The sequence below is a fragment of the Ipomoea triloba genome, chromosome 11 (assembly GCF_003576645.1).
Source record: "Ipomoea triloba cultivar NCNSP0323 chromosome 11, ASM357664v1".
Classification (NCBI taxonomy): Eukaryota; Viridiplantae; Streptophyta; class Magnoliopsida; order Solanales; family Convolvulaceae; genus Ipomoea; species Ipomoea triloba.
In genome coordinates, this window is record NC_044926.1 from 10,192,102 (window position 1) to 10,207,585 (window position 15,484).

Genomic DNA, 15,484 nt, shown 5'->3' on the forward strand with positions numbered 1-15,484 from the left:
ATGTTATTTGACATTAACTACGCAAAAGTTTGGTATTGATTACATAAAAATTTGTGCACAGCAATCTACCAACTTCGCGTAAACTGAAATTAACCAGCTTTAATTTCTTATGGGTTGCGCTGGGTATTTTATCCATTAAGTTTTTGTCTATGTAAACTCTAGTTGTAAGCATAATTAGCGTTTTACGTTACCGTGCACAAACACAAATTTTGTTATTATCAATTTAAATAAAAAAAATGAAAAGATATTAAAATATATAATACAATAATATAGCATGCAAAATTAAAATTTAAATTTAAATTTTGTATGCTTAAATATAATCTCTAATTATTTACATATTTAGATAAATTTATAGAGAAAATTTACATAATTAAATTGATTTATTCCTAATTGTATTATATATATATATATATTATTTCTAATAATATGAATAATAACTAAGAAAAATATACTTAGAAATAAAAAAAATGTAAATTTTAAATTTTGTATGAATAAATTTAAACTATAATTAGACGTATTTTCTTATATGATTCTATAATACATTGCATATACAAATAGTATTTATTGATATGTATATATGCAAATTCTATAATATAATTTCCTTAATTATAATTTATATTGATATATTTATAATTAAAATTATTACATTTAGAAATTAAAAAATTAACATTTTAATTTTGTATGATTAATATAAAGCATAAGTATATGTATTTAAAAAAGAATTAATATTTATGAACACACATTTTGTTAATTTTATAATTTCATTTCCTTCATTATATTTTATATTTTATTAATTATAATTAAGGGAATTGCATTTTCAAATTAAAAGAATTTAATGTTTAAATTTGTATGGATTAATATAGTCCCAAGTATATTACGTATTTAGAGGGATTTCTAAATATTTTTGAAATTTTAATTAAGACTATGAGTTTAAAAAAATTTAAATTAAATTTTTGTAATGAGTAACCACTGCAGCAATTAACGTGTCTAATTATACTAGTAATCACAATTCTATAAAAAAAAAAAGTGTATATATGTTCATATTGTACAAAATACTATAAATATAATGTATGTCTATATAAATGGATAAAAAGAGACATCGATTATAATTTTGTTATTATATAGATATAAATGAATATCATACGCCAAAGACCTTGTAATTAATTTTCATTTAAATACTTCATCAAATGTTAAGTTTCATAAGTTCAACATACATCAAAATTAATCCAGGAACCAAGATGTACATAATGTGCTTTTCAAAGTTTAGGCAACTCAAAATTTGCTTTCAAAATTTTTGCATATAAAGATTTACACAACTCACGCCATTCCATCACTATTTTGAACAATTCTGCATATATATTTTGAACATATCGGCGCACAAACAGAAAATTTTGCTTTTCAAAATCTAGAAAAATATGTTATATACACATATAAAATTTAAATATTTAAGAGTTTTGAGAAAAAAATACTTGATTAAGGTTGACCTAGAATGATTATTGTTTGCTCGGCTTTCTTGTTGATAGTTGTAGAAGATAATACACGGTATTAACTAAAAGAGAAGGTAAGATATCAATTTTAGGTTAAAAAGAGAGGGGTAATTTTGTCTCAAGAGTATCTTTTTTTATTCCTAAAATCCACGGAATTAAAATCCCAAGGGGGGCCTGGGATTCTAATTCCATGAAAATGAGGGAATTACAATTCCGCGGAAGGATTTATTTGCCTTCGGAATTAGGTGGGAATTAAGTGGGAATGGAATTTAAATTCCCTCCAACCAAACACCATGTAAATGTAGCACAATCAAAACTACTCTAGGTCATCATTTAAATAATAGGTCCATATTTGGTAAGTTTATAATAAACTTTGTGGTTCAATGTTTGTAGATCCATGATATGTTTTTAAGTAATTTATTGAAGTTTATTTCTTCTAGTTCTATTATCCCTCATTCTTCTTCATTTCAAATTGATAGATCTCTGATCTAGATGATGCATCATTCTTAAATATGTGAATTTTAATTAATTTAATAGCATTATATTTAAATGTGAGACATTTACCTAATAACATTATATTTTTTCAAACTCTGCAAATGTAAGTTAGTTCAATTAGTTGTTTTTTATGTTAGTTTTTCTTCAATTATGTTATTAACATAAATCAATTTGTTTTGGCTCATAATATTTAAATAATTTATATTATTTTAGATTTGTAAATTTTTATAATTGATGGTATTTTATAAAATTTGTTTACAATATTTGTACTACAAAATTTTTAAATGAATGGAATAATATTTATATTTGTCATTAGTAGAATGCTAAAATCATAATAATTATATATTTTACCTTAGCTTTCACATTTTTAAACTTTGAAATTCAACATCATTTATGTAGGAATAAGGTACAAATAGGCAATTTAACTATTTGGGGAATAACAATTAAGTCACCTAACTCAAATAAGCTCCAAAATCATCCACGAATCCAGCAAAAAAGAGCAATTGACATTTTTACCAGGTTAACAATTGATTTGCGCTTATTGAGATCCCATGTGTTTATTTTATTTTATATATTATTATTATTATTATATATAATCCACATGGAATACATGTAAACATTTCTTAATTCTTATCTTTGTTGATTGATCAAATTCAAAATGAAATGCGACTAGGGTTCCGGTTTCTTCCTAGGGTTTCTAGGCTTTTTTCCGATATTTTCTTGGTTTCTTCCGGAGTTTTACCGGTGGTTTTTCGTCCTGGTTTCGCGTGTTTGTTTGCATGGCTAACACGACGTCAGAGGAGGGTGTAGCGGGGCTCACCAAGCGCTGGGCAGATATAGTTCTGGAGGACGAGGCGTTGGCTTTCGAGCCGGTAGGGGCTGACGTTGAGGAGCTTGCCGTTGGGGAGCACGAGACTTGGCTGGTCGTCGGCCGGTTCCTGACTGAGAGGTTAGTGAAGCTTGAGTATATGAGGCAAGTTATGGCATCTGTGTGGAAGCCTATCAACACTTCTGAGATGTGGTGGGGGGTGATGTCTTTCTTTTGTGCTAAAATGTCTTAATGAGTGTTCTTTCCCGGAGGGGCTCAATGACACAAATGTGGTGTTGATCCCAAAGAAGAGTTGAGATGGTGTCTGATCTTGGGCCCATTGTTTTGTGTAATGTGGTTTACAAGATCATGGCTAAAATGGTGGCAAATAGGATGAAGCCTCTTTTAGGGGATGTGATATCCGACTCTCAAAGTGCTTTTATTCCTAATCGTTTGATTACTGACAATATTTTGATTGCCGCAGAGGTGGGGCACTACTTAAACAGGAAGCAGAATGGTGTAGTTGGGTGGGCTGCCTTGAAGCTGGATATGACTAAGGCCTATGATCGCATGGAATGGACGTTTCTTCGTAAAATGCTATTAGCATTGGGCTTTTCTGAAAGATGGGTTGACTTGGTTATGTTATGTGTGACCACTATCTCCTACAACTTCCTAGTCAATGGTGAGAACATCGGTCAAGTTATTCCCTCCCGAGGGATTAGGCAGGGAGATCCCCTCTCCCCGTATTTGTTTATCATTTGCACAGAAAGGCTCTCTTTATTGTTGCAGCAGGCTCAGACCCGTGGGTCCTTTCACGGTTGTAGGGTTGCTAGAGGAAATCCCTCAATCTCACACTTGTTTTTTCAGATGATAGCCTTTTGTTCTTCAAGGCAACTTCTCAGGAAGCGGAGGTTATTAGACACTGCCTTAATGCCTATGAAAATATGTCAGGCCAAGCGGTGAACTACCATAAGTCCAGTGTATGCTTTAGCAGGAATACATCTGTGGCTTGTAGAGAGGATGTAGCATCGGTTTTGGGGGTTATTCAGGCCCCTAACTTTGGGAAATACTTAGGTTAGCCATCATTCATTGGAAGAGAGAAGAGGGTTGTTTTCTCGTACATTGAAGATAAGATTAAGCACAGGATAGGTTCATGGAACAAAAGGTTGATATCACAAGCAGGGAAGAAAATCCTTCTCAAAAGTGTGGCCCAATCTATGCCTACTTTCTCAATGAGTGTCTTCTTGCTCCCGGATTCAGTCTGTCGATCTATTAAACGGGCTATGAATCGGTACTGGTGGGGGCCAAGTAATGAAAGAGGTATCCATTGGAAAGCATGGGATCGATTGTGTGTATTCCAAAGAAGTATGGAGGTTTGGGTTTTAGGGACTTGAAGGCTTTTAACTTGGCAATGTTAGGCAAGCAGGCCTGGCGGTTCCTAACTAGGCCACATTCTCTGGTGGCACGAATTTATAAAGCGAGGTACTTCCCTAGGTTCTTATTCATTGATGCTAACCTGGGGAATTGTCCAAGTTTTTGTTGGAGAAACATTATGGCAGCCCATGAGTTAATTTGCAATGGGTTTAGGAGAAGGATAGGAGATGGCAATTCTACTTTGATCTGGGGTCACCCCTGGTTGCCAGATGATCCTAACCCAATGGTTCAAACAGTTATGCCACATGAGCTAAATGGTTCCTTGGTCTCAGGCATGATTGACTCGTTTTCTGGGTCTTGGGATCACTCTATTCTCCTTGATATTTTCACACCTAGCAATGTTAAACGAATTTTGAGAGTTCCGGTAAGTCCGGATTATGAGGATTCATGGTTTTGGTTGGGTGACCCAGGGGGTTGCTACACAGTCAAACAAGGTTATAAGAGTATTGTTGGGAGTTTTGAGAACATGCCTGGGGCCTTTGATAAATGGTTACATCTCTGGAAGATAAAATCCCCTGCTAAATGGAAAACTTTTATATGGAGAGCCCTTTTAAATATTCTTCCTACAACTACTAATCTGATTTTAAAGAGAGTTGATGTGGATCCGACATGCCCGATGTGTGGCCTCATGCATGAAAATATAATGCGCTCACTCATTTTATGTGACTTTTCAAGATTAGTGTGGCATGAATCATCTTTGCATGTTCCTAGTGTGGTTGGGAATGATTTTAGTGTGTGGTTTTCTAATGCTTTGACTGTACTAACGGAGGAGGAACTCTTTGTGGCAGTAGCTATCCTATACTACATTTGGCGAGCTCGCAATTCGGACGTCTAGGAGGGCTCTTTGCTGCACCCGAGGAATGTTTGGCGAAGTGCGCAGGCTGCGGTCGTGGCTTGGCGACACACACACGCGACGAATACCCAATCCACGCTAAATCCAGCTCAACAAATTCCAACGTCGACGGCTGCTGTTCCGATTACTGTCACGCCTCATGCAGCGGGTTTGCCATCAAAATGCTACTTCGATGCCAGCTATCAGTCGGCCACCAGGAGGGCAACAGTTGGAGCAGTATTGCTCTCGCATGATGGAGTGTTCCTCGCAGCCTTCAATGGTCAGCTCCCCGCTTGTTTTTCACCACTTATGGCCGAATCACTCGCTTGCAAGGAGGTACTTTCTTGGCTAAAGGGCCGTGGTCTTGCTTCTGTGGATGTCTACACCGACTATTCCAACCTCAAACAGTTGTTAACCACGGACAACAATAATCTTTATTCTTATGTCGCGTTTTCTATTGATGCCTCTAGGGAGTTAATGTCATCGTTTAATCATTGTTCAGTTAATTACGTACCTAGAACTGCTAATCTAGGTGCTCACACGCTTGCTACATCGAACTTCTTACAGGATAACTCTTTGTATTGGGATTCTATCCCGCCAAACCTTATTTCTGAGTTGATTTAATATATTACTCTCTGGTTTTCAAAAAAAATTCAAAATGAAATTATAAAACCCTGTTTCTTTTCTTCTCCCTTATTTGTGCAACTTTCTCTCCTTCGTTCGAATGAGTCTCTCCGGCTCACCTTCGATAATATAAAAAATAATGTATTTTTAAAACTCAAATAATATACCTTAAAATAATATACTTTATGTATAAAAATAATATATTTTTAGTATATTAAAAATAATGTATTTTTTATTTATGATCCAAATCATGGTTCATACGATAAGGACAAATTAATGTGTGGACCATGTGCCACATAGTGCTGTGTGGATCATGGTCCACATAGTGATGCGCGGATCATAACAAAAAATATATTTTTAATATATTGAATATACATTATTTGTGTACTGAATGTACATTCAGTACACAAATAATGTATATCTCCTTAATACAATGTACATTATATTTATACTGAATGTATATTATTTAATAGCATGATATACACAGTTGGATGGAGCATGATCCACACAATAATGATTGTGCAATAAGACTAATACTCTCAAATTCTACTCACTCACTTTTATTTTAAGACGTGAAAATCAAAATTTTGTTTTTTTTTTCAAAAAAAAAAAAATTGTAAGAGAGTTAAAGTTGAGGTAAGAGGGAGTTAAAGTTGAAAGTAAAAAAATATTATTTATTTTTCATGATTGTATCAAAAGGAAAATTTTAATGGCACTTTTAATGCCGTTTGCAGTACCTCTCAACATTCCGATCACGCAAAAATCAGCAGTGTGTGCGATGGCCGTGAGAGCTTCAGCCACCGCTCCGCCGCCGCCACTTCCTCTGCCACCTTCCCCGCGGCTGAAAGCCTCTTCTCTTTCTAAGCTCCCGCCGAAACCTCAATTCAGTCCCAACTCCTTGTCAGTGTCACTTACAACTTCAGCCACTCTCTCCCTCCTTCCTCTCTTCACAGCTCCCTCCTATGAAGCTAAAGCTCTCAGCCTTCCCAAAGAAGAGATTGTCTCCTCCCTCACTCAGGTAAAAATTTTCCTCTTTTGAAAAATTTTGGGATTTTTTACTTGCCTATTTCTTGAATTTGATTAGTGAACCCTTACACTTTCTTCTTCTTCATTCAGTTGGAGGTTCCGATTAATCATATTGCTCTATTTTATAACTTCTGTAGCTTCTAGAAAGATAAGCTGTTGTCATTTTTCTTGAATTATACTCCATACTCCATAGTGGTGAGATAATTTTCATGTGGATTTATGTTGGGCCGAGACCCGTGAATGACCATGTCCAGCAAATTGGTGGCTAGGGTATTGTTGGGCGGAGGTTGGTGAATGACCAAGGTAATTGGTAGTTAGGAGATTGTTAGGCGGAGGCCCGAAGGGCTAATTCCAACACCCTGTCTCGGGTGCTCTCGAAAATGTGGTAGCGGTATATAAGAAAATAAAGTTGCTCATTCTCTATTAGCTATAGGTTTTGACGTAATGGTAAGCGCTTGATCCTAACAATTTACCATGCTAAATTTGTAAATTAAGTATGCGTTCTCACTCTATTTTATAACTTCTGTAGCTTCTAAAAAGATAAGCTGTTGTCATTTTTCTTGAATTATACTCCATACTCCATAGTGGTGAAATCATTTTCATGTGGATTTATGTTGGGCGGAGGCCTGTGAATGGCCAAGTCCAGCAAATTGGTGGCTAGGGTATTGTTAGGTGGAAGTAGGTGAAGGGACAAATCCAGCAATTGGTTGTGGTTAAGAGATTGGTGGGCGGAGGCCAGTGAAGGATCAAATGACCCTGCCTCTCGAAAATGTGGTTGTGGTATATAAGGAAATAAAGTTGCGTCTTCACTGTGAGCTTATAGCGCTCGATCCTAACAATTTACTATGCTAAATTTGTAAATTAAGTATGCCTTTTCACTCTATATAATGTCCTTTTTTTTTTTTTGGTGTTTTTGAGATTTAGTTGATACCCATTTGTCAATGTTGGATATTTGCTAGGTTGAATATACAATCAATCAATTCCAACAATTGGGTTTGAGCACTTTTGGCACTGCTGGGAGAGTGATAGGACCTGTTGTTGAATTTGTGAAGCCTGGCATTTATGTGGCATTGCCTATTTTAAAGCGGGCTACTGAGGAAGTGGTGAATATTACTTCCCCTGTGATTTCTGCTGCCTCCAATAAAGCTCTAGAGGCAATTCAGGGATCCGGCATTGACATTCAGCCTGTGCTAACTGCTGCCAAGGTTTTGATTTGACTCTAGTATGGCAAGTAGTAGAGGTTGTTGGCAAAACCTGATGATTTCAATCTGTGAAATTCATTAATTCTCTCAAAACTATATGCTTTTCTCCCCAAGATGGCTTCTTTTACCTATTTCTCTCTAGTGTTAAGTAATAGGTGCCAATTTATTTACCTAGCCAGTGCTTGGTTGTTTTCTGCGAACCAATTCTATTCTTGAACAGAACGAATTACGAATGCATATTTTTCTTGCAGACGGTTGCTGATGTTGTACAGCAGACATATAAGGTAATTCAAGTGGCCAAACCTATAGCTTCATCCACAGTAGAATCCATCTTATCAGCAGAACCATCTACCATTCTGGGGACTGGTGGGGCATTCGTCATTGCATATATCTTACTTCCCCCCATTTCTTCCACCATCTCTTTCAGCCTCCGTGGCTATAAGGGTAATTGGCTGGTTTTCTCATTTCTCGTTATCCCCGCTTTTTCCCTTTATATGAAATGCAATATGCTTCCATGTTTATTGTAAAAAAAAAAAAAACAAAAGAGCCTTTCTGAAGAATGGCTTATAATCCAAAAGAAGACTGAATATTTGAAGTGTTGGGCCATACTTTATGATACCTGGAAATGCCAAGGGGCAGGGTATGCAGTGTCCATTATATGGTGAAAGACTGAAAGTTGAAAATAAGATTAAAAGGGAAAAGAAGAATCAGAAAAAAGTATACAACATGCAAGCGGATTATTAGGGTTTTTTTTTTTTTTTCCCTCCTTTTGGTTGCCTAGTATATTTTTACCCTAGTTTACATTTTTGAATTTTGGTTAATTAGGATACTTATTTCTTTTCTTCATCCTGGGGTAAAAGTAGAACTAATTAATAGCTTTTTATTTTTACTTATAGAACCATATCTATCATGTTAAAATTTGAAATTTTAACTTTAGACTTCATTCAAAACATTTTTTTTTAAAATTTTGATAGTGATTTTATTTATCCTTCATTGTGTTTCTCTTGAATAGTGAAATTGATTAACATTACTTGTAAGTTCTAAAGGTTACTTATTTACTATGGAGTGGATTTTCAAGGTATAGCTTTTACATGAGTCATTTATATATATGTACAAGTATTTTACTATTTTTCATTTTCATATTCAGCTTATGTTTTACAAAATTTTTCTTATCTGGTATATGTGTCTAAGCTTCATTGTTCAGGATGCCAAACAGTAACTATCTAAGACCTTAAAGAGTTGCTTAAAACAATCTTGATAGTATAAATTAGCGGTAAATCAGAGTTCAGACTAGCAAGTTTAGATGAAATTTTTTTCTCTAGTAAATAGAAGCACGTGCTAAATCTGTTCAGATGAGAACAATGAAAAGACGCTCTATATTTCCGAAAATGTTTGTTATAATTCTAAGATGCCTTAATAATGCATTCAGATTTCAAACCAAATGTGAATCAAACTGGCTTCCGTCCCCAGTAGCAAACCATGGCATCTTTTAATGTTTGCACTTCTAGGATAAGGACACTATCTTTACTTTCCTCTTTTTTTATTATTACTTCTTTGTCTTTGTCTTTTTTTTTTCTTTTTTTTTTTAATCAAATTGACATAAACTGAGAAGCATTGTTCGGAAACTATTGCCAGGTGACCTCACTCCTGCTCAAACACTGGACCTAATGTGTACTAAAAATTATATTATGGTTGATATTAGATCAGAGAAGGACAAGGGCAAGGCTGGAATTCCTCGCCTTCCATCCAGTGCTAAAAATAAGATGATTGCAATTCCGTAAGTAGACTTCTAAATAGTTCTAAATGAAACTCAATATTTTCTAAGTGCAACCATTCAAATAGGGTTATTAGCCCAAATAGTTGGTGTTGCTTTGCACCTTCTGCTTTTACATGGTTTTCACTATGAAGACTACAAATTTAGAAAAGCTGTTGGCCTCTGGTTCCAAACAAGTTGGCATTCTAGCTGTGTGATAGAATTAGCATAGGATTTGAGCAAAAGTGCCATCTCCTACTTGCAACCAATACACGAAAGTGTGCACGGGGTAAACCCCGCTTTTTGGCCCTAGCCGGCAAAGGACCATAAGGAGGTAAACCAGTTTAGGTTGTCCATAGCTGACGCCTGACCGGCTCAAACCAAGAGGGCTGAGATTCAAACTCATGACCTTGTGATTACAAGTTCGTATTCTTAGCCATCTTGGTTGAGGTTACTCCCACCTCTCCTAATCTCTTTGTACATGCTATACAATAAATGCCTTCACAAAAGATTTCTTATTTTATTTTAACACCCAATGCTTTTGTTTTTTCCTTCTCCCAAACATATTTTCGTGTAGATGCTCAGGACACAAAAGAAGAAATAAGCTATTGTTTTTAAAAATAGTCGGTCAAATGTATTTCAATTTACTCCCTTTTGTTTCAGTTTGGAAGATTTACCAAGCCCAGTAAGAAGACTTGTCAGGAGTCCAAAGAAAGTAGAAGCAGATTTGGTGGCCTTGAAGATATCATATCTCAAGAAAATTAACAAGGGGTCCAACATTGTAATCATGGACTCGTTAGTTCTTTCCTCTCTTCGTTTTCTATGCATTTCCATATAACAGTCGGTTTAGGGCCTGTAACAGAAGAGGTTGAGTTGCACATTCTATGCATTGACTTGATTAATCGGTGTGTACTGACACGCTTATGAAATGGTCAGGTATTCGGATTCAGCTAAAATAGTAGCTAGAGCACTGACGAGCCTGGGATTTAAGAACTGCTGGGTTGTAAATGATGGCTTCTCGGGAAGCAGAGGATGGTTGCAAAGCAAACTGGGAACAGATTCTTACAACGTTTCTTTTGCCGAAGTTTTGTCACCATCCCGCATCATCCCTGCAGGATCAAGACCAGTCGGTACAAGATCTGTGAAATTGCTTTCAAGGGGTACGGACTAAAATCTAACACTTACTATAACGAATATTTATAATTTTAATTTTGATGTAGTTATAGATCTGTAACATCTTTTGGTGTGATTCTTTCAGTAGTCTTATGGGAAATTTTCTCCTAGTTTATTAGATAATCTGGTTTGTGGCTTGGTATGGTATGGAATATGCTTTGTTGACTGCAGAAAAGTCTGCAACATGAACTCTTTATTAGTTGTTTAAACCCTTCACTGAGTATATGCAACATGGATATTTTTGGTAAGGAAAATGGCACTTCTCATTCTTGAATTATAGGAAATAATAACATTTTTTTGTTCTTCAATTATACCCATCACTTAATTATACCAGTTACGCATTTTGTGGTTTTGTCTTCCAGTTCTATTAGGACTGGGTTAAAAAAGTCACTTTGCAGACAATTAAGGGCCGGAACCCAGCCCTTACTAATTATCTATTTATCTCATGTTCTTATCCAAAGGCAATGTGGATAGTTTTTACACTTATCAAACTACTATAAACCACAGCTGCATTGATCATATGACCAATTCATAACTTCAAATTCAATTAAAAATACAAATAAATAAATAAGCAAATCAAAAACATTTCTTTAATAACAAAACCGAAAAGTTGGGACAACCCAGCCTATTGGTTACATGTTCGACTTCTAGCGAGTTATCGATATTATAAGGCCGGATTTACCCAATGTACACCCTCGAGGATTAGTTGTGGTTTCTCAACACTAAAAAAAAACTTCAAATGATAAAAGGCACAAATGAAATCGACCCTCAAAAAAATAACTCAAGAACAACCAAAAAGTTGAAAACTTTACATTGTCATCATTGTCAATAGAGCAGTGAAGCTGCAGAAAACCCATACAACAGCTTCTTCCGACAAGCGTCCACTGCGCCGGGAATGTCACGTTTATGAGCATGAAACTCCAAGGAAGACTATTTACTATCTTGTAACAAAAATTACTGCGAAAACAGAAAAGAAAAGTAGAAAACAAGATAATTGCATAGTAGGGAAGAGAGTCTTGCCTGGTTACGAGGAAGGAGATAAGGAGAAGCTGCATAGTGGAGCGGTGACCAATGTAATAGATAAATTAAACCAAAGTAATATTGTTGAGTTTTGGCTTTGAATTTTCACTTTTTCAGTCTGATCTGTATCTAGGAAAGGGACGGAGCTGAGCCAAAAACTACCCATCCCAAAAACTACGTCGTTTTGATATGTTTATATATATATACACTAGTGTTTTACCTGTGCGATGCACGGCAACAATTATGAGATTATGAATTAAGGGAGAAATTTACAAAATGGAAAACCATTGTAGAATTGTATGAATGAAACTATAATGAAATATTATAATAACATTTTACAAATTTTGGAAAACCTCTTTTTATTCAAAAAGAGGCTTACGTGAGAAAGTGATTGACATTGGCTCTTGTTAATCGTCATTGCATAAGAGACGATTAGAGGGAATTGTCTTCTTTGAAATTTAAAAGGCAATCTCAAATCTGGAGGAGTTAATGACATTCTTGGAATCAAGATTTTATGACCAGCACTACTTCCAGATAATACCTTTGCTTCTAAAACATGATTTCCAAGCTTAGTAATAACCATCCTTGTCCTATTACACAAACCAACTGAGTGGTCAATATTTCTCAAGGGCATAACCGGAGTATCTACTTTCAGCCTGAGTTCATGATTAGGCATACTAGAACACTTGATCCCATTCAAAAATTCAGGCGTGTGCACATCAACTAATAGATCAACATTTGAATCTGATTTGCAAGCACTGTCAAAGCTGAAATATGTATTTCCTTCATATGTGTTCAAAGAAGTCATATATTCATTGATAGAGTCAATCACATCAAGTGTTGGAGCCAATATTGCCATATTTTCCAAGTATGTTAGATCATCAAAATATTGGAGTATGATGGATATGTACTTTCCACAATAGTTGCAATGGGATCTCTAGAACATTTCAACAAATTCTCTTCTGGAATAGTAATGTTTTCACATCCAATTGTTTGCTCCTGAATTTCTCCATCTCCTATGTTTGCAATCCATTCTCAGAATTGCTTTAGCTTTTCATAATCACTATTTAAGGATGAGCTTTGAAGTCGCATATTTTTTGTCAGACGTAACACTTTACAGTACGGCCACAAGTAAGATGCATTTATTGTTGCATTAACAATATCCTGTCTACTTCATTTTGGAATAACTGGCAAAATTTATCGAAAGTCTCTGCCAAATACAATAGTTTTCCCTCCGAAAGGCATCTCTAAACTTTTTGGATTACAAAAACGCAATACATCACGCATACTTCTATCAAGTGCTTCAAAGCAATGCTTATGCATCATTGGTGCTTCATCCCAAATTATAAGTTTGTACTTAATAATGAGTTCTGCAAGATGGCTACCTTGTTTGATATTACATTTTGAATCCTCATTTGGGTTTAGGGGAATTGCAAACCTTGAATGCGCAGTCCTTCCGCAGGGTAATAATAGAGAAGCTATACCACTTGAAGCAACATTAAGAACTATTTCTCCCTTTGATCTCAATGTTGTCGAAAGAGTTCGATCTCTAAACAAATGTCTTTCCAGTTCCTCCATAACCGTAGACAAAAAAAAAAAAAACTCCTCCTTGATTTGAATTTACATCATTCATTATTGTGTTGTAGACATCATGTTGCTCAGGTGTTAGATTTGATACCAACATTTTGTACTCTTCTTTAAGTCCTGCTTTGTCATAACACATCTCATCATACATCAACCTATTCATCAAACTGGCCGAACAGTCAAGATCTGGAATTGGCATTTGTTTGTAATCATGTAGGCTCTTCCCACATCTTTTCAACAATTTCTCAATCTCAACTAAGGCTTTTTTTTTTTTTTATTTCATCGACACTGATGACTAAATCTAAAAAATATTAAACAATATATGCTAGAAAAGTATCACCATCTTGGAACTAATAATATTAGACATTAAATAAAATATTAAAGCAAATGGATAAATACATACCTTGGAAGTTCAATATGTTACGTTGTTTGTACAGAATATCATCGGACATATATGTCCAACATTTGTCCCAAACCACTTCCGGACGGCTTAAACAATTTGAGGATAACAATGTTGTGAATAAATTTCTTAGCTCTCCTGTAGTTGCTCACTGACTTGCTTTAACAATTCCATCAATATATTCTTTGTCGTCTTCCAATAGCCCAAGTGCATAACATGCATCACAATAATTGTCATACAACACCCCATTGATTGTTCTTAAGTCTTCATAACACGTAGGCCCTCGGATTACATTCAAAAGACATCTCAAATAGTACATCTCACCACTTCTAGGAGGAACATAAAAAACTCGACCAATCGAGAATCCTCGTTGTCTTGGAACAAATTTCCTTGTTGCTTGTTTCCAAACGAACTTTGTTGGCATCTCTGCATAAGTTAGTTGCTTTGCCTCAAGGTATTTTTTGTTTGTCTTAAACCAAGCTAGAAACATGCTATGTTTTACCGTATGTCGTTCTATAATGACATCAATTGGAGCATCCTCATCAAAATAAATGTTTTGTTCATTTGGCAGATGAAAATTCAAGCGCTCTAAATGAGGATTTCTGTATTGTATTTCAAAACCTAATATCCCCCGAGCAGCATCGCAAGCAATCGTAATACATTTTGACCTCATCAATAGTTGTCCCAGATTGTTTATATGTAGCACTTTGATAAAAAGAAGTTGTAACTCGATCGTTGCCTTTGTTTACGTACTTGAATAAATGTTTGATATATCAAGATTTGAATACTATAATATACATCATATAGTAATATATATATATATATATATATATATATATATATATATATATATATATATATATTAAAAATACACAAGATTAAATTATTTTGAACCATAATTGAATTGTATAGTATAATAACTAATTTTGTTTAATAATTATTACTTTCCGTGTGACTATTTTGTTAATATATGTACATAAATAATTTTGTTAAGTATTGTAATATTATGTTGACTGATTTCAAATTTTTAAATAAATTAATTAATAAATATATAAATACATATATAACCTACAAACACGCAACCGTATAATTGAATAGTATTTAATTACATACATTAACATAATATAGTAATATTCTTTTGAAATACTATAATATACATCATATAGTAATAATTTGATTGTTTGGAATTTTTTTGAATATTATCATGAGAGGAATTTAATTACATACATTAACATAATATAGTAATATTTTTTTGAAATACTATAATATACCTCATATAGTAATAATTTGATTGTTGGAATTTTTTTTGAATATTATCATGAGAGGAATTTAATTACATACATTAACATAATATAGTAATATTTTTTTGAAATACTATAATATACATCATATAGTAATTTTTTTATTGGTAATATTATCATGAGAGGAATTTAATTACGTACATTAACATAATATAGTTATATTTTTTAATACTATAATATAAATCATATAGTAATTTGATTGTTGAAATTTTTATTTTTATTTTTAATATTATCATGAGAGGAATTTAATTAAACATAATATAGTAATATTTTTTTGGAATACTATAATATATATCATATAGTAATTTGATTATTGGAATTTTTTTTTGAATATTATCATAAAAG

General features: G+C 34.2%; 3 protein-coding genes across 3 annotated transcripts; 2 read left to right on the forward strand and 1 right to left on the reverse strand.

The window, feature by feature from the left end:
* The first annotated feature begins 3,108 nt into the window (after window positions 1-3,108).
* Window positions 3,109-5,680, forward strand: LOC115995891. Its single transcript, XM_031235036.1, has 5 exons — window positions 3,109-3,592; window positions 3,658-3,864; window positions 3,973-4,110; window positions 4,209-4,939; window positions 5,060-5,680. The coding sequence occupies exons 1-5, from the start codon at window positions 3,109-3,111 to the stop codon at window positions 5,678-5,680; spliced, it is 2,181 nt and encodes a 726-aa protein (XP_031090896.1).
* Window positions 5,681-6,390: 710 nt separating this feature from the next.
* Window positions 6,391-11,088, forward strand: LOC115996362 (calcium sensing receptor, chloroplastic-like). The gene is made up of 6 exons (XM_031235567.1): window positions 6,391-6,698; window positions 7,666-7,911; window positions 8,160-8,352; window positions 9,544-9,685; window positions 10,325-10,456; window positions 10,598-11,088. Exons 1-6 carry the CDS (start codon window positions 6,402-6,404, stop codon window positions 10,830-10,832), a joined length of 1,245 nt encoding a protein of 414 aa, XP_031091427.1. The 5' UTR covers window positions 6,391-6,401; the 3' UTR covers window positions 10,833-11,088.
* Window positions 11,089-11,659: 571 nt separating this feature from the next.
* LOC115995892 lies at window positions 11,660-12,713 on the reverse strand. Its single transcript, XM_031235037.1, has 2 exons — window positions 12,396-12,713; window positions 11,660-11,764 (listed from the first exon to the last, which is right to left on the reverse strand). Exons 1-2 carry the CDS (start codon window positions 12,711-12,713, stop codon window positions 11,660-11,662), a joined length of 423 nt encoding a protein of 140 aa, XP_031090897.1.
* Window positions 12,714-15,484: the final 2,771 nt, after the last annotated feature.

Bases quoted from the DNA above. Each gene is read 5' to 3' on its own strand.
- LOC115995891 (XM_031235036.1), top strand. From the start codon at position 3,109: ATGGTGTCTGATCTTGGGCCCATTGTTTTGTGTAATGTGGTTTACAAG. The intron at 3,593-3,657 runs GTGGGTCCTTTC...TTGTTTTTTCAG, and splicing joins GTTGCAGCAGGCTCAGACCC to ATGATAGCCTTTTGTTCTTC. The intron at 3,865-3,972 runs GTTAGCCATCAT...TATCACAAGCAG, and splicing joins TAACTTTGGGAAATACTTAG to GGAAGAAAATCCTTCTCAAA.
- LOC115995892 (XM_031235037.1), bottom strand. From the start codon at position 12,713: ATGGCAATATTGGCTCCAACACTTGATGTGATTGACTCTATCAATGAA. The intron at 11,765-12,395 runs GTATTATCTGGA...GATAGTAAATAG, and splicing joins ATCATGTTTTAGAAGCAAAG to TCTTCCTTGGAGTTTCATGC.
- LOC115996362 (XM_031235567.1), top strand. From the start codon at position 6,402: ATGCCGTTTGCAGTACCTCTCAACATTCCGATCACGCAAAAATCAGCA. The intron at 6,699-7,665 runs GTAAAAATTTTC...GATATTTGCTAG, and splicing joins TTGTCTCCTCCCTCACTCAG to GTTGAATATACAATCAATCA. The intron at 8,353-9,543 runs GTAATTGGCTGG...AACTATTGCCAG, and splicing joins CAGCCTCCGTGGCTATAAGG to GTGACCTCACTCCTGCTCAA.